Consider the following 20,852-nt stretch of genomic DNA (forward strand, 5'->3'; position numbering starts at 1 on the left):
TATCCCAATGCTAAAAACAATTGAGATGATATGACTTAATTTATACCGTCTTGATATATCATCCTAAGGCTAAAAATAATTAAGATGATGTGGCTTAATTTACATCCTTAATGTATTACCCTAAGACTAAAAATAATTGAGATGATATAGCTTCATAGAGAAGATAATAGAGAAGATAGAATGACATTAACTTTATAGTAAAGTAGGGATATAAAATTATTTCTTTTTGCCTTTTATATTTAATACAAATATAACATCAATAAAGTGAGAACACGATTATATTAACCATACTTTTGTTTTAAAACTTATTTTAATTTACATTATTAAAATTAGCTTAAGCAGCAGGTGCAACTCACGGACTTTTTTCATAGCGTAAGCAAAAGCGACGAGAAGATAAAACTGCGGAAGTTGGTGAGAAGTTAGTAGCCAACGGTTGGCACCTGAAAATCGAGACCGTCCAAACGTGATCGAACGGTCACGGATAGCTCACAAGGTATCAGTTGGCGGTTTGCGAAATTACGTGAGCGCAAGGCAGAGGCGTAGAGCTTTCAGCGAATCTGGAGACCGGGAGGGGGAGTCTCTGACGAGGCCGGGCCCACATCTCCAGGCTCCAAATCTCTCTCGCCGCCGCCGGCGATGCCCGTGGCGATCCCGTCCTCCTCCTCCGCCGCCGCCGCCGCCTCTGTCGCCCGTATCCGGCGGCCGGTCCACCGCCTCTCTTATGTCCCGGTCTCTCCCTCTGCTACTACTCCATTCCGCGCTCTGTTCCAAGCCCGCGCCGTCTAGGCTCCTCTCTTCCTCTTCCTCGGCCGCCGCCGCCGCCGCCACCGCGGCCTCTTCTGGTGCACGAAGCTTCGGGGCGCATGGAGTCGTCTCCGCGGTGCTGGAGATCGTGGGCCCCATCCAGCTCCTCTTCCCGTCCTCCGAGGCGCGGCTCTACGTGCGCCTCCTCCGGCGCTGCGCGCGCGACGCGCTCGCCGCTGGCGCGGCCGCCGTCCACGGGCACGTCGTTAAGCGCGGCTTCGAGTCCGTGTCGCTCGTGTCCAACGTCCTGATTGATACTTATGCGAAAGGAGGCCTCATGGCTGCCTGTCGCCACCTGTTCGACGAAATGCCTAACAAGGACGTCGTGACATGGTGTACCGTCATTGCCGCGCACGCAAGCCGCGGGCGCTGCTTCGAAGCTGTTGCGCTGTTCAAGGAGCTCTTGTCCTCTGAGGTGAAGCCAAATCGGTTTATCATCTCATCAGTGCTGAGTGCCTGTGCCCGGTGTGGTGTCGTAGAGCAGGGGCTCATGGTGCATGGATTGGTGGTCAAGTCTGGATTGGGTGATGATAGATTTGTGGAGGTTGGATTCGTCGATATGTACGCGAAATGTGGCAATGTTGGCTATTCGTTCCGGATGTTCAGTGGAATTCCAGTGAAGAATTCAGTTGCTTGGAATGCAATGATTTCAGGTTTTGTTGAGAATAACTGTTTCATGGAGGCTGTGGAGCTTTGTCAGGATATGCATCGAGTTGGCATGGCAATGGATTTGGTGACATTGAGGGTAGTTTCTGGCATCACTGCTATTCTGGGAGCATTTGAGCTTTCTAGAAACATTCATGTTTATGCACTCAAAGCAGGGTTGGGAAGAGACAGTTTTATTGTGTCTGAACTGATCAAATCAGCTGGGAAGGCAGGTGAGACTCAATACATCAAGAAGCTTGTTTCCACAGTTAGAAGGCATGATACGTCTTTGTATACTTTGGCAATCTCAGGTTATCACTCAAATGGTTGTCAGGGTGAAGCTGTGAAACTTGCAGAGGTTCTTCTTTCTTCAGGTCTCAATTTAAGGGAAGGAGATTTGGTTACTGTGCTAAATATTTGTCAAACCAAAAAGGAAGTTCAACAGATACATGCTTACACTTTCAGAGCTGGAAATTTATGTTATACTAATGTTTGCAATTCTCTTATATCGATTTACTCTGAAATGGGGTCACTGATTCATGCGGAGTCAATCTTTAAAACTATGCAATCACGAGATCTCATATCATGGACTGCAGTTATGGCAGGCTGTGTCAAGAACCTACAATATGAAAGAGCGTTTGGTTATTTTTTAGAGTTAAGAAACTCTGGAGAATCATTAGATCAGCACTGTGTTGCTAATATCATAAATGCCTGTACAGGACTTAAAGACATGCACAAGGGAAAGCAGATCCACCTGTTAGCTCTTAAACTTGGGCTACTTCTTTTTGATTTCATCAGTGCATCCCTAGTAAACATGTATGCAAAATGCCATCACATTGAGGAGGCTGCTCTGATATTCTCTAACACATTATTTCCACGAAATCTAGTCATAGTCAATGCCATGATCTCTGGGTATTGCTGGAATTTCCTTCCACAGAAAGCTCTTCTACTCTTCTGCAGAGAGTATCATTCTGGTCTGCGTGCAGACCATTTCACCTTCTCAACTGTTCTGGGAGCATGTGCTGATATAGGAGCAAAGGAGGCTGGTGAGCAAATCCATGGCCATCTTGTGAAGATTGGTTCTGAATACTTGGATGTTGTCGTTGGAAACACTATCATAAACCTTTATGTCAAGTGTGGGTGCATTGCTAGTGCTTGTAGGTTTTTCCATAGCATGAGGAGTTGGAACATTAATTCATATTCAATGTTGATGTTGGGCTATATTCAAAATAGATGCAGTGATGAAGCTCTTCAACTTTTCTCCAAGATGCAATATAGTGGATTGCGTGCAAACCGTGTTACCTTTGCAAGAATCCTGAGGGGTTGTGCTGATCTGCGTTCTATTCGTTTGGGAAGGCAGCTGCATTCTTCCATTATAAAGATGGGCCTGGTTTCTGATGTATATGTGACACATGCACTTGTAGGAATGTACAAGAAATCTGAAGGTTGTGTGGAATTAAAAAGAAACTCTAAAGAAACTTTGGCTCCAGGACAGGATACCAAAGATCATTACGATCCCAAACCTAGAGATATAAGAAGCACACTTGAAGAAATTGGATTGTTCATGTTGGAAGAAGAGAAAGATCATGAACCTTTTTCTGATGCATGGAAAGTATACGGTAGTGCTGCTTCTGTGTTTGGACATGACCTTAGGACCAATTCTATCGTCGCCAATTGGAAGAATGACAGGTGCAATGAAAACAGGATTGTGCTAAATCATAAGAATGCAGAATATCAGGAAACTGGAGGTGAACCTGTTAAGTTGTTTGCGTTGTTACAGCAGGACAGCATAAAATCTGACAAATTCGTCCTGCTTGTCTTCACTGATAGTAGTCGTTTAAATACGAAGGGTGCAAGACTTTTCAATGCAGAACTAGTGAGACGATCTGGCATCGCACCATCCCTTGACTTCCCTCCTTGACAAACTATAGTGCAGTACTGGATCCATTGTTTCTGATGCAGCAAAGCTGAACTGTCATGTTTACAAATTGGGAAGGCATGCGAGAAAACAAACTATGAGTTTGCCTCAGAGTTGCTTCAGTAATTATTCCCTGATTCAATCATTGAACCTATGAACTTTGCAAGGCGCATTTCCTGGGAGTCTGGGACTTTCCAACTCGGTATCTCTTTGCTTACAGCATCTTTCAGCAAACCAAATTCTGCTTTGAAGTTTTTAAAAGGTTGGATGGCTTAGATGCATGGAAGAATAGATCAAGAATGCTAACCAGGTTAGAATAAAATTCTATCTTTCATTTTAATGGCACTTGATTCCAGCTTCTTCAATAGTGTGAGCAAGTCGTTCAGGCAGTTTCTTTCATGCAGGGGATGCCTACTCTCTTCAAGTATTCCAGAGGACACGTAGTCTGGGAAAAATCAGATTAAACTTTGATTTCTGATGTGAGTTAATGAACTTTAGTTTTAGACCTTTGAGAGTGCTTGAACATATGCTCACCAATACCTTGTACTGTAAAAAAATGATTGTCTTCAATTCAATGTGTTTAAAATACAAATTAGTTTCTCAAATAGTTGCTTTGCATGGTTCTATGCACTTCATTGGTCAGGGTGTCAGGCTATCTTTCCCACAAGCACACCCTTAGTTAACCTTTTTAATGAAATGAGAAGATACTGGCTGAAATTGTTGAAGACCTTGCATAGGACCTAGTAAGATTATCACGGAATACTAGTTGCAGGTTCAATCTTGAGCAAATTGGAATTGCAAAGGCTTCATATGGAAGAAATATTCTATCATAATTTTAATAATTAACCACGTTATTACATAATAATTGCTATTTGTAGCTTGTAAGATTATCACATCTAATGGCACGTTTTATTTCTATCTTAGCTCATTTATGTTTCCTTCTGACAGGTGCTGACACTGCACTTGTATGAAACGGGTGCTACAGTATACAGAAGAAATTCTGCGAATCTGTTCTTTTTTTCGCGATTGTGGCCATTGATGGAAATTTGACAAGTTCAATGTGAAATTGTAAGTGTTGGGTAGTAGTTATTGAACTTTTTACAGTTTCCACTCTCCTAAGTAGTATCTCCTTTTTAAAATTCTCTTGTTGAAAACAGTTTATTTCATTGCTAATGACATTGCCAGCATTTGCATTGCCAGATTGCTTTAATATATAGTATCAGATGTGTACTATAGTGCTTTCTGGTCTGCAGATCCAATTAGATGTCTAGATAAAAACTAATTATGTACAAGTTTGCAGCTTAAAGCGATACTCACCAAATTTTTCCTTTGTTTATATGGTAATGTGGCATTTGTATTTCTAACTCAACTTCAGTATTATTTAGTGGGACAAACAGCCAGTTGAACATCTTTTGAGAAAAAAAATGCTGATACCTTTTTTTGCTTGATCATCAGGGTCTGGCGAAGATACATGCTAAATCAGTTCCATCCAGTGAAGCAGCATTGTTTGTTCTCTGTATGTCTGGAGCAAGAAGCATCAAGCCATTTTCCCCTTATATCATCTTTACTCTCATGCACCCTTTTTTTCTGGTGCGACGTGAAATATAATGATACTCCATATAGAATATGAGCTAGAGTTTATAGAGGTTAGTGACTTCTGTACGAGGTAGCGTACGGCATATCCTGGATTCGTTTCCTGTTCAGCTACAGGACATTCTTCAAAAATTAGTTCAAGCAATAATACTGGGATCTCCCATGTTATCAGTCAACAATCCAACTAACCCAGGTTAGTCTTTTTTTCTTATCAGAACTTAGTATTATCTATGTTTCACATTATAATATCTTCTGGCACTAGCTAAATTTTATGGATGCTAATAAATCTGGACACATATATAAAACATATTCATTAATCTATAGATGAATCTAAGTAGCACCAAAGCATTTTATAATATGGAACGGATGGAGTACATGCCTAACTGATTTCTTCTGTAATATTTTTTTCTCTTAATCTTTTCCTGACACTGATATATCTCTAGCAGAAATTCCTTCGGCTGCTACTTTCATCATCCGACGTTGTTACAAAAGAAGCAGATCCATCAGGACATGCATTTGACAGTTTGGCCCTGGTTCATGCTGAAACCGATTGGTCCCATCAACTCGACGCGGTTATGAAATTTCAAGATGTAAAGCTGAACAAGATTGGGACATCAAACTTCTACAGCATCGCACCCAAGAGGTGCTACAAAGTGACTTCTTCTTCTTCTTCTTCTTCTTTTTTGCCACCATACATACAGTTCATCAGGCATTGGCCTCCAGCAAATGTAACCTCTTGGTTATTATAGAGATAAGGTTGCCAATTTTGCCACATTTAACTAACCTACTTTAGACTACTCTTAAGTCTGAACTTCCCGGCAATTGCAATTTTGATGTGAAGACAAGAGGGGCCCTGCGTTTCATGTGAGTGTGATTCGGTCAAATCATTTTTGCTCGATCTGATCAATCTTTTTAGCTGTGGTGTTGCAAATGAATGGAAGAGGAAACTCGTAAAGTCTTCAGTTTATTTTAAGACTCACTCGAAATTGCAAAGAAGTCCCACAAATCTGGCCCGTCGCTTTGAATCGGGCCTGGTCGCATCGGTGCAACTCTTAGCCAGCCCATCGCCTCCTCTTCACCTCCATTGATCGGGCCCATTAATTGGCCCGTTAATAAACCCTAGGAGAAATGGGTCTACGTGGGCCTCACCTTAGCGGAAAAGTTGGGGGATGCGGAGTAGATGTCTTGGTTGGGCTGGATTAGTGACGTCCCTCCATATAAGCCCAATCCGGCGTGACCCATGTATTTCCGGACCGCTACCATGTATGTTGGGCCGCAGCTCACACCTGAGCCTCACGTTAGTGATGATTTTTCCCTTGCCGCTCAGTTACATGAATCATATAAATCTGACAGTTCCACTAACAAAGTACTGTTTCCAGTGATTTCTCATAGCAAATGACGTGCCCTCTACCTAGTAAATTCTCCGGTAATAACTCAGTAGCTTAGGATTTGCATCAGAAAGGAAATTTCTGCCAACTAATTTTAGCAGAGCAACAAAATCATTTTATCCACGGTGCTTTCAAGACAGGAAGAAAGGTTAAAAGTTAAAACATTCAGGGACGAGCAAAATAGGTGAGCATTTAAAATTGCATAGAGTGTTCATTCATACATGACCAAGGTACATGGGTTATAGCCTCATGTTTGTAGCATCAATATTTGGTATTCCACACTAAAAAAAGCTGCTGTAAAATAGCAGCAATCAGCTACTCAGCTTGACAATTAAAATGCATGATTGCAAGCTGAAAATAAAATTTAGTATAAAGAGAAGGCATACCCTACCCTGTCTCACATTCATCATCCATGCAAATTACTTCAAGCATGGTGGGGAAGGCATACAGGTTTGTTTTCAAACCTATCTTCTTTCCTCTGTCATGTGAAAACCTTTTGTAGTTTCAACTCTTCAATGACCCAAGGTATCATCAGACTATAAGTATCAGTACCTATGTGGCTATGTTCTTTCCTGTGTTATGTGCAAGCCTATTGTAACTTCAACTCTCCAACAGCCCAAGGTATTGGTGCTTACCGGTCCTCCATTTGCTATGTAAGAATGGATACGGCCACTAGAAGAACCAAGAAGGATATAAGCGAAAATCTCACTGGCACCACCCTTTCTGAAGCACTTATGATCTGCACTGGAAATAAGCATCCTCCCTGTGATGCATTGATCGTTGTGATCTTTGCAAGGCCTCCAAAAGAACATGCCCTAACATCCTGATCCATTGTTTGGAAATAGATATTGAATGCATATGATATATTGCCATCATGGCTGAGACCATTGCAGGAGGATCCATAGCCCAGAGGTGTACAATCTGCATTTGAGCATGCATAATCTACAGATGCTGCCAAGTCTTTGTACTTATCCTTTGCATCCTTGTTGAAAACACACCACTGTGCTGGCAAGTAGTCCACTTCAATTCCAACCAGATTGTCTAGGCCATCTCCACTGAGATCCATAGAGAACTTTGGTTTTCCATCATAGGTGAGTAGTCCCCAGTGGCGTTCAAAGCGCCCAGGCAGTACACTCTTCTGGTTCTCATCAATCAGTGCAAATAGGTAAACTTCCATCCAACCAGGTCTAAGAGGTGTCCCAATATTGCCGACCATCTTCTTCAGAAAACCATCATAGAACCTCTGTGCATATCTGACATTTGCATTTTTGTCACCATCAGTTGGCCAGCCAACCTCTCCAACAACGACTTTCATGTCAGGCACGCCAGCCTTCCTGAGCGACCAAACAAGGGTGTCGAAGTTGGCATCAAACACATTGGTGTACACCATACCTTTGTCATAAACTGGCTTGCTACCACCATCAAAGAAGGAAAAATTGAGTGGGAAGTTTGGATTCTGGTATAGGCTGAGAAACGGGTAGATGTTAACAACAAAGGGTGCATCATTCATATGGAGGAAATTGACAATGTCAACCATTAGGGCATTGATATCCTTGCGGAAACTCCCAGCCGATGGCACTGGTTTATTCTCAGGAGAGTTGTAGACATCAGCATTGAGTGGGACAACTGCCTTTACCTGCTCACTTAAACGCAGTTTATCTAGAGCTCTTTGCATATTCTTGAGCGCAGGAAAGGTTACGTTGATTAGGCTGCCATTGTAGCTCTTTAGAAAAGGTTCATTCCCAACAGCCACATACCTGAGCAATAACATAACAAGTGTCTCATAAAAAAAAATAACATAACAAGTGAGGGTCACAAAGACCTACTATGAATATCCAAAAATAAGCAACTAGGCAACTACACTTAATATATTTTATATCAACTTAGCACGGTAATTACAAAATAAAATGCTAGAATGCGAAGTCACTGAAATCCAGAGAATCCCTACTGTTCTTCACCGATTAAAACCACAATTAATTTTTCAAAGTAAATTCCGCACAGTTTATGATTAAAATATTCTAAATATCTAACATACAAGTTCATTCAGGCTTCCAGGTTTCCGGAATGAACTAGTTCAGTCAACATCAAATCATCAATGGAAGTATATACACACCGCATACAGAGGGAGCATATATGATCTAAGCACGCTGTATTTCACAAATCAATCAAAGCATATTTCTCTAAAGCAACATGAAAAACGTGTTGTGATGCTATTGAATTTGTACAAACCGTGAGGAATACAAACTCAGCGTGGCAATTGGCAGTACCCACCCATATGCATGAAATAGGGAGCTAGTTGCATGATGCAGGATTCATGTGATTGACGGTATCCAAGTAACACAATTGTACGCGATGTCTAAGCACTAACACTCATGTCTTTCAGGTGACAGGAGAAACCTGACCAAGCAGGCAGCAACAACAGCACGAACCATCCATTTCGCATGAACCGCAGTATATACAACAAGTATGCACGTACATCTCATAGTGCCATTCCATCAGACGGACAACTACACGATCGTGGTCACACGCTACTGCACTGCATGGACATTGGTGGCATTCCATCGAACACTTTCCACGCGCCCTAACAGACATTCCATACACGCAATTCGCACGCGCGCGGTCAGAGTAATACGGATCGCCCTCGCCGCACGCGACACCAAACACTTGGCATGCAGCCGTAAACTACAGTACACACACACGGACACCCCGCGTCCCGCCGGCCGCCGCACCAAACCATAGCAAACTCGCGGAGCAAGCGAGCGAGGTAGGGTAGTACCCTATTTGTGCGATAACAGCACTGCCGCAGTGCGCGCGTACCTGACGTCGACGCCGGCCTCGAGGTAGGCGGAGACGTTCTGCTCGGCCCACAGGTAGGCGCGGCGCGGGTCGCCGGCGAGGTACTCGAGCTGGTCGTTGGGGACGGCGAACATGACCTGGATGCCGGTGTCGGCGAGCGCGAGGGCCGTCCAGGGGTCGGCGTCAAACATCTTCACGCGGTCGACGCCGTTGGCCACCAGCATGGCCACCACCTGACACGGGCTTATCGGGTGGGACATCATCGTGCCCCAGTTGACCCCCACGGCCGCGCGGCCCGGCCCGTCGCCGTACGCCAGCGCGGCGGGGCACGGGAGCAACGCCACGGCGAGGGTGGCCACGACCCAGGCCGCCGCCGCCGCGGCCGTAAATGGGCTCCGCCGTGCCGGCGCCATGGGAACCGGCGGCGACGGCGGAGGTGGCGGGGGATCGGAGCCGGAGAGGGTTGCGGCGGTGGGGTTTGTGTTGTCGCGGGAGTGAGAGAGAGGGTTTGTGGTTGCGGGGGTTTATGGTAAGCGTGTTTGGTGTTGCTTGCGGAGGAGCCTTGGAGGAGGAGCTGTGTCACGAGAAGCAAGAACAAGAGAGAGGCTGTGCTATTTCTCTCAGTTTTCTCAGTTTTTTTCCTTAAGTGAATACATTTTTTGAACTATTAACATATATATATATATTAAAAGAATATATAAATAAGCTCAATATCTTATATTTTAAAATAAATTTTTGATTTTACATTAATAATTTTATTGTTTACACATTAAAGAACTACCAATAAATTAGAAAATCTTTCATCACCTATCCTCTAATAATAATGATTCCCATATAACTGGAGGTGTATGACCCATGTAAGATCACGTTACGGACGGAGCACTGCCGCACTATGCGCGAATGGAGGACTAATGACGCGGACGAGACGAGCCGGTCATACAACTCCAGTCGTGCGTATAGCATTGTTGCTATCTTAAACACATTCAATCTAGCTGGCTCACATGTGGGGGCCACGTGATACTGTCGTGTCGAGCCTGCATAGAGAAGTAATATTTGACCTTTAAACTTAATGTTTCACCTTTTATATTATTAAAACACTAATATAAATAGTTAAAAAATACATATGATTCTTACAATACTTTTAGAGTAAATAAATCATTAAAAATCATTTTAATTTTTTAATGAAAAGATTTGTTGAAGTCCACATTCAAAAATCAAAGCGCCGTAATATAAAAGGGAGGGAATAAAGTTGCTTGTAATATTCAATTAAGCATTTTAGGGGATGATGTTTGACTTTTTAACGACATATTTATAAATAAAAAAATAATTTATGAATAAAACTTTTATTTACAAATCCTTTAGTCCGGGAGTTCTTTTGTTCTAAATTGCGCAAAAGATAGACCAATTAAGATAGTGATCCTCCGTTTCATAATATAAGACTTTCTAGCGCTGCTTAGATTCATATGGATACTATATAAATCTAGACATATATATAAATTATATACATTTCTCGATCGATAAATTTAGCCAAAACTACATTCTTGCGGTATGAAACGGAGGTAAGAGTAGTTAGGCATGCTCAAATCCCCGGGCCAAGCAGGCTTCCGGCCAGACCCGGAGAAAACCCGACTAAAAAGGCCCGGCCCAAGCACAATGATTCAGAAAAAACAATGACCAGCTAGCCCAATCCCTAGACTAATAATTTAACTATTGCAATAATTAATGGGTTACACCTCCGAAATTTTTTATTAAATAAATATTACTAAACTATCGGGCAAAATTTTTTCAAAACCGAATCTTTTGACTACGCTATTATCGGTGTCATGGTAAAATAACGCCGTCACGTAGCCTAATACACGTGGAATGACGTGACAATCTTGTCACGCTATTGTTAATGGCATACCGACAATGACGTGGCAAGCCGTTTTGCCAAGTGACGTGGCCTAAAAATTTATAAGGTGAAAATATTTTTCTCGGATGTTTAGTAATAAGATTATTTATTAAAAAGGTTTAAGAAATAAAAATCCCCTCGTCGGCCTCCCTCTTCCTCTTCCCGGATGTCCATGGCGCCGGAGCAGGAGCGGCGGCGGCGGCGGCAGGTCCAAGCCCGTGGTAAGCCGTCCCTTGGCTCCGTCGCCTCGTCGGCCTCCCTCTTCCTCGTATTGCATTGTGTACGTGGCCCCGCGGCCGCGGCGTGTAGCTTGTTCTGTGTACTGCTGCTGTTCTCGTTCTAGATGAATGATGATATTGTACTGTTGTTTTGGCTCTTTACTGATACGATTTGTAGCTAACTGATTCGTTTAGGCTAGGTAGATTAAAATCTTAAGTTTCACAATGGGAACAAACCGGATTTGTTCATGTGCAGTACACTCCATTATCATCATCCGTACCTCGCATAACCATGATCTGTGTTGCAGTTGAAGATGGATCGGTTGCTTCATTGTCTGGTAAACGGAAGGAATCGCCCTGCCAGCCGGAAGATGATAACCAAGGTGTCAAAAGAACGAGAAATCTATGGACCATGCTTACAGAGGTATACAGACAAAGAAGATGGTGCATAGGCCACCATCATCTACACTACACTGCATTTTTGTCAGTACTTTTGTTTGTAAATGCTGCTTTATCCTCTCAATTTCCATCTAAATAAAGTTCGGCCAACAATAAATCTTTTACATGTTTTCTCCCTGGACCCTGGATTTCCTTTATAAATATATATATATTTATAATATAAAACTTTCTTAGGTTGTTTATTTGCTTTCTAGAATCATAATTTCAGATGAAAAAGCTTATAATACTACTAGATTGCTGTTATGTATGAATTAATTTTAGCGTATCTGGACACTGTCAAATACCTTTATAATAACAAAAAAAAGTATAATGATGTACGCATTTGATGCAAAAGATCACATTTATTTTCTTTAAACAATTTTACAACCTATATGGTTCCTTTATATTTAGCAAATGCAAGGCAGCCAGTTGCAAGTAAAAATACCTACCGTGACTTCAACAAGACAAAAGAAAATGCTCCCCCTACCCATTTTTGTTGACGTTGTAGTTCACATTAGGGCATATTATTGTATGGAGCATTTCTTTTTATCTTATCAACTCAATATACTGCCTTCTTTTGTAAGTAACCAATATTTATTATATGCATGTAACCACGCTAGTTATCTAAGTTTCCGTAGGATTATGGATTCTGTTGTACAAGAAAACATCATCTCGCGCATCCTTGTTCAGTTACATTTACAAACGAAATGCTGAATTTTTCACCTGCTCTTGGGTTTTTAGGACATCTGGTATCATATACATTCCTTCTTGCCAATACAAGATGCTGCCCGTGCTGCATGTGTGTTGCACACATTTCTACGTTCCTGGAGACATCGTCCCAACCTCTTTTTCAGTAAGATAGAACTGGGACTGAATGGCAATTTGCTGGAAAGTGGTAAAGTAGTAAGGGAACTTGACGAAATAGTTGACCACACTATGAAAAACCACTCAGGCATTGGCCTGAGGACATTCGGGCTTAGTTATCATAATTCAATCGACAACTCTTACCTCGACCGTTGGCTCCAGATTGCAATTACACCAGCAATTGAAGAACTCGTCCTTACACTGTATCCAGAATACAAGGCAAAGTACTACAACATCCCATTCTCACTTTTGTTCAATAGGGGTGGAAGCTCAATTAAGCACCTTCGTCTCAGCTACTGTGCCTTCCGTCCAACCAGTGGACTTAATTGCTTGCAAAGACTGCATCTTTGTGAAGTGCGCATTACTGGGTACGAATTAGGGTGCCTTCTTTCCAACTCTTTTGCTTTAGAGCACTTGAAACTCACACGCTGCAAAGAGCTCAATTACCTCAAGATACCTTGCATGCTACAAAGACTCACCAAGATGACGGTTTTTGAATGCAAAGCATTGCAAGTGATTGAAATTAAAGCTCCAAACCTTTCAACCTTCGATTATGATGGTAATCTAGCACGACTATCAGATGGAGGTTTACTACCAGTGAAGAACCTACACTTGTCCTCCTATTATCAGCATGACATTATTCCTTATGCCTATGCCAAGCTCCCATCCACTGCACCAAATATTGAAACTCTCACCATGTGTTCAGCAAGAGAGGTATCTTACAAAACTTAAGATTATATCATCAGGTACCAGCATTCTGCACATAGCAATAGTTATACCTTGAAATTTAATAGATCTGGATATTGTTGCAGAGGTTCGGTATGCAAATTTCACCTTCCAGATTCCTCCACCTCAAGTTCTTAATGATTTCTCTTACCATATACAGTGGGGTCTTTTCCCGATCATATGATTATCTTTCTCTAGCTTATTTTCTCAATGCATCTCCTGTCTTGGAGACTTTCACTTTGACTGTAAGTGTTCTTTCCTTCTGGATAAAAGTAAATTTTAATGTGGCAAAAACATATTAATATATTTTCTATAATGGAACCATTTGTTCAAGTATGCATTACTTGTTCCTATGCAGGTATCACAGACCGTGAAGCATGAAATGACTTCTGCAGATTCCTCTCATCTGAGACAGATACCAGGACACTGCTATGGAAACCTCAAGAATGTGAAGATCATTGGCTTTTGCTCTGCAAAAAGCATGATAGAGCTGACTACTCATATTATTGAGAATGCAGCGTCACTTGAACGCCTTACCCTAGACACAATATGTGATGATTATGAAAATCCTGACAGACAATCTGTTCACGAAATTGGTGAGTGTAGTCCCATATATAGGCATATGATCAGGGAAGCCGAAATCGCGCTGTTGGCTATCAGGAGATACGTTGCGGATAAGGTGCCCTCTACTGTTAAGTTTGATGTTCTGAAGCCCTGCAGCTGGTGCCATGCCGGTAAAGTTTAGGTGTTAAATTGTGATTTGTGCCGATGTTGAATTATGTGGTGTTGCTTGAGTCGTGTGTGACTTGTTTCTTGCGCTACTGGATGCATCTTCTTCTGTATTAGGTCTCGCAGTACTACACGAGTTCCGCTTTCTCGGTGTTCTGCTGTCATGTTACCTGCACTATAGTTCAGTTATACCATAATCGACTTATAAAAAAAAAGTTATATCATAATCAAGGCCATTCTTTCATCTGACATGCTATCCTTTATCAATTGAAATCCACCGGAAACATGGATGCTCTGACAGTCGTGATATTTGTCTCCTTCCAGTTTTGCTACCTGCGATGATTTGCGATGATTTTTTTGTGACTGTACACATGCGGCATGCGCATGTTCACTCTTAAAATTTCATTCTCATTTCTGTTACATGTATCTCAATAAAATCCGTTTCTACAAACAGTACAGCCCGTTTGATAGTTTACTCATTGAACTAAAATTGATCGATCAAGCTTGAAGATTCTTTGTAATATCCACTATTCATGTTTGGTTTATTGACCACAAAATACTCTTGGCCTCATCTTTTCACTTTTGCATATAAGCTAAAATATGAATATTTAACCTTAAATTTAACATAGATTTTTAGGTTTTTTATCGTGGTTTATTTTTCAGCCTTAATTTTTAGATCGCTAAGAACACATATATAAATGTTTTATTCTTAAATTAGTTTTCATTTGCAAATATGGCATTTGCCCTTTAATCACCCTCTCTCATTCTTTAAGTAAGAGTTTACTTGAATGACCATTGCATTTGAGTTTATAAAAGCGGAGAACAAATTTATTTCACTTTTGATAAAGCAAATAGTATTATAATCTTTTTAACAGGAGGGTATTATGCCATTTACATAGCAGCGTGCCCCCAACTAGTACTCCTAAATTGCACCTAGGCCAAGTGGACAATATCTTTTCGTTTATGCTTATACTTATAATCTAAAATTTAAATTTTTAACTTTAAATTTGGAGTTGATTTTAGGGTTTTTTTCACCAAAGTTTATTTTCAGCCTTATCTTTTAGATCGTTAAGAATACATATATAAAATTTTTATTTATAGATTATTTTTTACTTGCATATACTCTCTCCGTTTCACAATGTAAGATTTCTAGCTTTGCCTAGATTCATACGAATGCTAATTAATCTATACATATATATAAATTATATACATTCATCAACTGATGAATTTAAACAAAACTAGAAAGTCTTACGATATACGGAGGTAGTATGTTGTTTGGTTTTTTCATGAAACAATCACCCAATCACCCCATATTTTCGCTTATGTTTACGCTTATAAACTAAAATTTAAATTTTTAACTTTAAATTTAAAGTTAATTTTAAGTTTTTTTACCGAAGTTTATCTTCTAACTTTAAGTTTTAGATCACTGAAAAAAAATATATATAATTTTTATTCATAAATTAAAATCCATACACGAGGGGAAGGGCGAGGAGGAACCAGACATGGAACACACGCCCTCAACAGGGCACAAGTTGCTATGCATGGGCACGGTTTTGTCCGAAATGGTGGGACGGCGAGTCGGGGACGATATGGAGAATAAAAGCTTCTCGCCACATCACCATGGTGCAAATGGCATTGTAGTTTTTTTATTGGTATGATGTGTAGGATGGATAAAAAATTAAAGCTATTTTACCACAAATATAGTATATTAGTAATGTAGTTATCAGTCAAATACTTATCCTAACAAAATAAAATATCCTATATTTTAAAATGGATTGACTATGACTTACACCTCAATTTACATGCAAATGTTCCCTTCAATTTATAATTTAAATTGGAGGATTGATGGAGGATTTTTTTTTCCATACTCTCTATTTGCGTGACCTGTATTATTAGCCACAGGGCCCACATAATACAAGAAAAAAAAATACTACTCGCACATTTTGAGGGTGAATCTGCAAAGTGGCCCAGGCAAATATACCGCCACGTAGGCAGCGAACTCGTTTTTATACCCGCCGCGCTGGTTCCTAGATCCCCGAAGAAACCAACGCACGCACGGGTCGCGCTCCAACGCCCAGATCCCTCCCATTTCCGGAAAAGAAAGATTCCGTGGAGGAAACGATGGTGGCGAGCGAGACGAGCCGCAGGGCGGAGGCGGCGGAGCGGAGCATCCCGGAGGAGGCGCGGCGCCTGCTGCACGAGCTGGCGGCAGGGTGGGACGACGTGGCGGACTGCCGGGCGCTGGAGGTGGTCCCGCTCAAGGGGGCCATGACCAACGAGGTCTACCAGGCGCGGTGGCCGCTGGCGGCGCCCGCCGCCGCCGGCGAGGCGGCGAGGAGGAGGAAGGTGCTGGTGAGGGTGTACGGGGAGGGCGTGGAGGTCTTCTTCGACAGGGAAGCCGAGGTGCGCACGTTCGAGTGCATGTCGCGGCACGGCCACGGCCCGTGCCTCCTCGGCCGCTTCCCCAACGGCCGCGTCGAGGAGTTCATCCACGCCAGGGTGAGCATCTCTCGGCCCTTCTCGTGCTTTGCCATCTTGTCTGCTTGTGCCTGCGGCAAGTAGTATTTCTCGCTGCTCTTGATTTCGTATTTGGAAGGTAGTTTGCTCTTTTTCGGTTATTCGTGCCGAGTTTCGGAACTTTGAACTGGTGACCTGAAATCTGAAAATGGGATGCATAATTTCGTTTGCCAATTGACATCGTGTTCAACATGCAACGGGGATTTCGCGTAGCAGGTAACACCATATCAATATTAGTAATCTGTCTTTCTTTGAAATGTTCTTCTGGTGATGACGCAGGGGCCGTTGTGATGTCGAAGTTTCAACATTGACCTTCAGAAACTTATGCGGGATTGTTCATTCACCCAATTTAATAGTGGCAGCCAACGATTTTGTTCTCTCGTTGAGTACACCACTGTGTGTGCATGTTGTATTTGTAAAAAGTAAAATATTCCTTTATTGATAGCTTCTGAGTTGGCAGGAAGCATATAAACTCAAATTATTTGGTCCTATCTTGTAAGCATCGCAAGGTGATGTCATTAGCTGACATCTCTGCTGCTTGGGGATGTCAAATAGCTGTACTATTTTGTTTTTCAATATCTTTTAAACTAGTTTTCTTGGTGAAAAAATTGTGCTTCCTTTACAAATTCCTAATTGCTTTCTTGATATCTTCTGAGATAATTATCGCCTGGCAGAATGTTGTCATTTCTGCTTGCTGAAGATGTCAAACAGCCGTGCTGTTATGTTTTATGGTCATCTATGAAATTGCTTTATTGTTCATCGTATTTATGGTTCAGTGATACGAATTATGGGAGAACAATCGTGTATAATGTATCTACCTCGCTTATTAAAACAAGCATGTATAATCCACCTTGCTGAACACTAACCCATAGAATTCTGTCCTCTTCGTTGAGCACAGATTGATTCATTCTAGAACAAATCTTTTGACTTAAAATAATGATTGAGATGCTAGAGGTCACTGAACATGGCGTTTGAACCTGATTTTCAGAATAAAGCTTAGATCCCGGCATCACTCTGATTAGTGATTACTTTGTTATATAGGGAAAAATTATGGCATTACCAAAAGAAATATGATGGGAATGTTGCTCTTTATTCTCAATATATTTCTTCACTTCGAATCATGTTCTCTTTTGTTGCTGGGAAGGACGATGCAGAAATTCGATGGCCATAAATATGTGAATAGGATGACATGTTAAACATAACAAAAAGTACTGATGCAAGTATTCCTTTCAGACACTCTCAGCTGCTGACCTGCGTGATCCAGAGATTTCAGCTATTATAGCCTCAAAGTTGAAGGAATTCCACAACCTTGAGATGCCTGGTCCAAAATCTGTGCTCATTTGGGACAGACTAAGGTATCACTTAATTTGTGTTCATACTATTTTTCTTTTCAGCATAGAACACTTGTAAAATGAAACATATCATCTAAATAAATACGAGCTGATAATGCCTACGTACATCTTCCTTAGGAACTGGCTCAAAACTGCCAACAATCTATGCCCCTCTGACGAAGCCAAGGAGTTCTGTTTGGGTAGCATGGAGAAGGAGATCGCTGTGTTAGAAAATGAACTTTCAGAGGATTGCCAGTGTATAGGATTTTGCCACAACGATCTCCAGTATGGCAACATCATGATTGATGAAGAGACCAAATCGTTGACAATCATTGTAAGTTCTTGCTCCATGATGTGTGTTCGATTCATCTTGTTATTTCATATGACACACATCTTGGTATTGCCCTATCATGACATTGAGTTGTATGCTACTATCCACAAGAATAAAGATTTCCCTTATGAAAGGACATGTCATATGCTGTCATGTCTGTTTCTTAACCTAAAACTTTATCTATATCCAGGAGAAATTGGAAAACATACAGATTTGATCTTGCTGGTTTCTCCTCATGACTTCACAGGACTATGAGTATGCAAGCTTTGGCCCAGTTGCTTATGACATTGCAAACCATTTCTGCGAGATGGCTGCAGACTACCATTCAGAAAGGCCTCACATACTGGACTACACTAAATATCCAGGTGTTACATAATAGTTGTCAAAGCTAATAATTTATAGATTGATGTTTTTTCTCCTTTTATCCATTGTGATCACCACATACTTACTTTGTCAATCCTTGCTTATCCACAACAGATAGCGATGAGCGAAAGCAATTTGTGCAGAGCTACCTGAGCTCTTCAGGTAAGCTCGGAGTTTGTCATTAACATCTCGTTCTTTGTGGAGCCGACCGAATTGGCAAATTCCATTAAGATTTGGAGAAAATGTTACAAATTGACAACGCAAGAACGGGGATGTTTTGGCAAAGCCTGTCAACATCTCGTTCTCCCTTGTCTGTTTCGCAAAAAAAAACATTACTCAATGTTCGGAAATCTCTAACAGGTGAGGAACCTGATGAAGAGAACGTCAATAATCTGATCAAAAGTATTGAGAAGTACACCTTGGCTAGCCATCTCGTTTGGGGCCTCTGGGGAATAATTTCGGTTGGTCTTTCTTACAGTTTCACTTGCCTCCTACTGTGTAAGCCTGAACACCGTGTCACCCATCATTACATCTTCTGTAGGAACATGTCAATGATATTGACTTCGACTACATGGAGTATGCGAGGCAGAGATTTCAGCAGTACTGGCTGAAGAAGCATTCAATCCTTAGCATGTCAGGTCGTTGAATAAGCACCTGCATCAGGTTGTATCCTCTGGTACTGGTAGCCACCAAACGCATGGATGTCTGTACATAGGATGCGAAGGGCTTAACCAGAGATCAGTGAGATCCAGGATTCTGTTGTCCTTTTATAGCTGTTGGGTTGTTCATAATCTGGAAGGGAGAGAAGTTAATAAACCTCAGGTCGTTTAATTTGTTGGCAGAAGATATGGTCACCTTTAGACTTGAGTGATTCTTGACTGGCTAGTGATGTTTTGTTTCTATGGGTATCATGGTATATATGATCACTCAATTCTCTGCCCAACCTTGCTTACAGCTTATTTGCTCCAACTGAAGAACAGAAGAAATTTGTGGGCACCCTAGCAAATGTGCATCAAGTTTTGTTTCTATGGGTATCATTGAACAACAAACGTGCATCTCTCTAGATAATAATGAATGAGGAACATAATCAATTAAAACATCGTAGATAATCTCACTTTGTTAAAAACATTGTAGATAATCTCACTTTGTTAAAAACGATGTAGTATACTTTTTGAACTGAAAATAGCTCGTGGACATGTGATAAATGTTTCCTATTTATAGTACAATCAATCAATATTGGATTTACATTTCTTTTCATGTAATATTAGGAGACAGATATTTGTTTTTACACTCATGAAAAACTTAAATTTTGAATTGCATGTATTTGATAGTTTCACAATCGTCATGTTCATTCGATATATACAAACATCAACAATTTTTCATTTAATATAAGGAGACAATAACTTTTATGTGACGTAAATCATATTTGCATGAAGTACTTTCCATTAAATTTATCTTTATAAAGTTTAAACAAATAATTTATACTAATGTTAGACAATTTAGATAAATTATTTAATTAAATTTATAGTTATAATGTGTAAACTTATTTTGTGTTGATTTTAATATTAGTGTCTGAATTTACTATTGAAATATTTTTGAAGTTATTTTTCAAACTTAGAAACTTTCACCTGCCATATGCGCTAACTTATAATTAATTTTACAGAACTACAATAGTCAATGTTAATCGGCGATTTGCTGCTATTTTGTCATAGTTTATTTAGATAAATAAAAAAATAATAGTTTATTTAGATAAATAAAAAAATACTTGATAAATAGACAACTTTAAATGTTTGATACATGAGATTGCTTAAAAAAGTTTAGAATATATTATTTGTATTATTAAAATCAGGGTCGTAACGTTAGCACTGTTATAATATACTACTCGTATGGACCCGAGAATTTTTTGAATTTTACTTATTAAATAATTTTTACAAATATAATTTTATATTTCAAAATATCACAAAACTAACATCTTGCCACCCTCTAGGAGGGTGGAAAGGTGACGTGGCAAATGACCACTCGGTCGCAAGGGATGATCGGAAACGGCGGCACGGCAAAGGGCGGCAAGGGCCTAAATGCAAAATTTGTCGTGTCGCCCGGGACTTTTTCGATTGAACCGCGGTTTGATACATATATGTATAACGTATGCAATTATTTAATCACAAATACTAACTTGGCTCAGTGGTCACCGTCCCCCTCTTCTATCTAGCTACGATAGAAGAGGGGGACGGTGACCACTGAGCTAAGTAGTACTATTGATTAAACAATTTCATATAATATACATATATGTATCAAATCAC

The 20,852-nt window shown here is 40.8% G+C and overlaps 4 protein-coding genes across 4 annotated transcripts; 3 read left to right on the top strand and 1 right to left on the bottom strand.

The window, feature by feature from the left end:
• Positions 1-508: 508 nt before the first annotated feature.
• Positions 509-5,834, top strand: LOC102711438 (pentatricopeptide repeat-containing protein At4g39530-like). The gene is made up of 5 exons (XM_006655462.3): positions 509-3,677; positions 3,772-3,846; positions 4,316-4,435; positions 4,823-5,153; positions 5,407-5,834. Exon 1 carries the CDS (start codon positions 722-724, stop codon positions 3,368-3,370), a length of 2,649 nt encoding a protein of 882 aa, XP_006655525.1. The 5' UTR covers positions 509-721; the 3' UTR covers positions 3,371-3,677; positions 3,772-3,846; positions 4,316-4,435; positions 4,823-5,153; positions 5,407-5,834.
• Positions 5,835-6,518: 684 nt separating this feature from the next.
• On the bottom strand, positions 6,519-9,435 carry LOC102711706 (glucan endo-1,3-beta-glucosidase 8-like). The gene is made up of 2 exons (XM_006655463.3): positions 9,166-9,435; positions 6,519-8,105 (listed from the first exon to the last, which is right to left on the bottom strand). Exons 1-2 carry the CDS (start codon positions 9,405-9,407, stop codon positions 6,998-7,000), a joined length of 1,350 nt encoding a protein of 449 aa, XP_006655526.2. The 5' UTR covers positions 9,408-9,435; the 3' UTR covers positions 6,519-6,997.
• A 1,772-nt stretch (positions 9,436-11,207) lies between these two features.
• On the top strand, positions 11,208-14,236 carry LOC102711982. Its single transcript, XM_015837189.1, has 5 exons — positions 11,208-11,256; positions 11,568-11,677; positions 12,433-13,269; positions 13,368-13,526; positions 13,640-14,236. Exons 1-5 carry the CDS (start codon positions 11,208-11,210, stop codon positions 14,024-14,026), a joined length of 1,542 nt encoding a protein of 513 aa, XP_015692675.1. The 3' UTR covers positions 14,027-14,236.
• Positions 14,237-16,068: 1,832 nt separating this feature from the next.
• LOC102721928 (probable choline kinase 2) lies at positions 16,069-19,647 on the top strand. Its single transcript, XM_015837401.2, has 7 exons — positions 16,069-16,509; positions 17,761-17,882; positions 17,997-18,192; positions 18,437-18,554; positions 18,667-18,714; positions 18,913-19,013; positions 19,094-19,647. The coding sequence occupies exons 1-7, from the start codon at positions 16,132-16,134 to the stop codon at positions 19,196-19,198; spliced, it is 1,068 nt and encodes a 355-aa protein (XP_015692887.2). The 5' UTR covers positions 16,069-16,131; the 3' UTR covers positions 19,199-19,647.
• The last annotated feature ends 1,205 nt before the right edge of the window (positions 19,648-20,852 follow it).

This window comes from Oryza brachyantha, chromosome 5 (assembly GCF_000231095.2).
Source record: "Oryza brachyantha chromosome 5, ObraRS2, whole genome shotgun sequence".
NCBI lineage: Eukaryota > Viridiplantae > Streptophyta > Magnoliopsida > Poales > Poaceae > Oryza > Oryza brachyantha.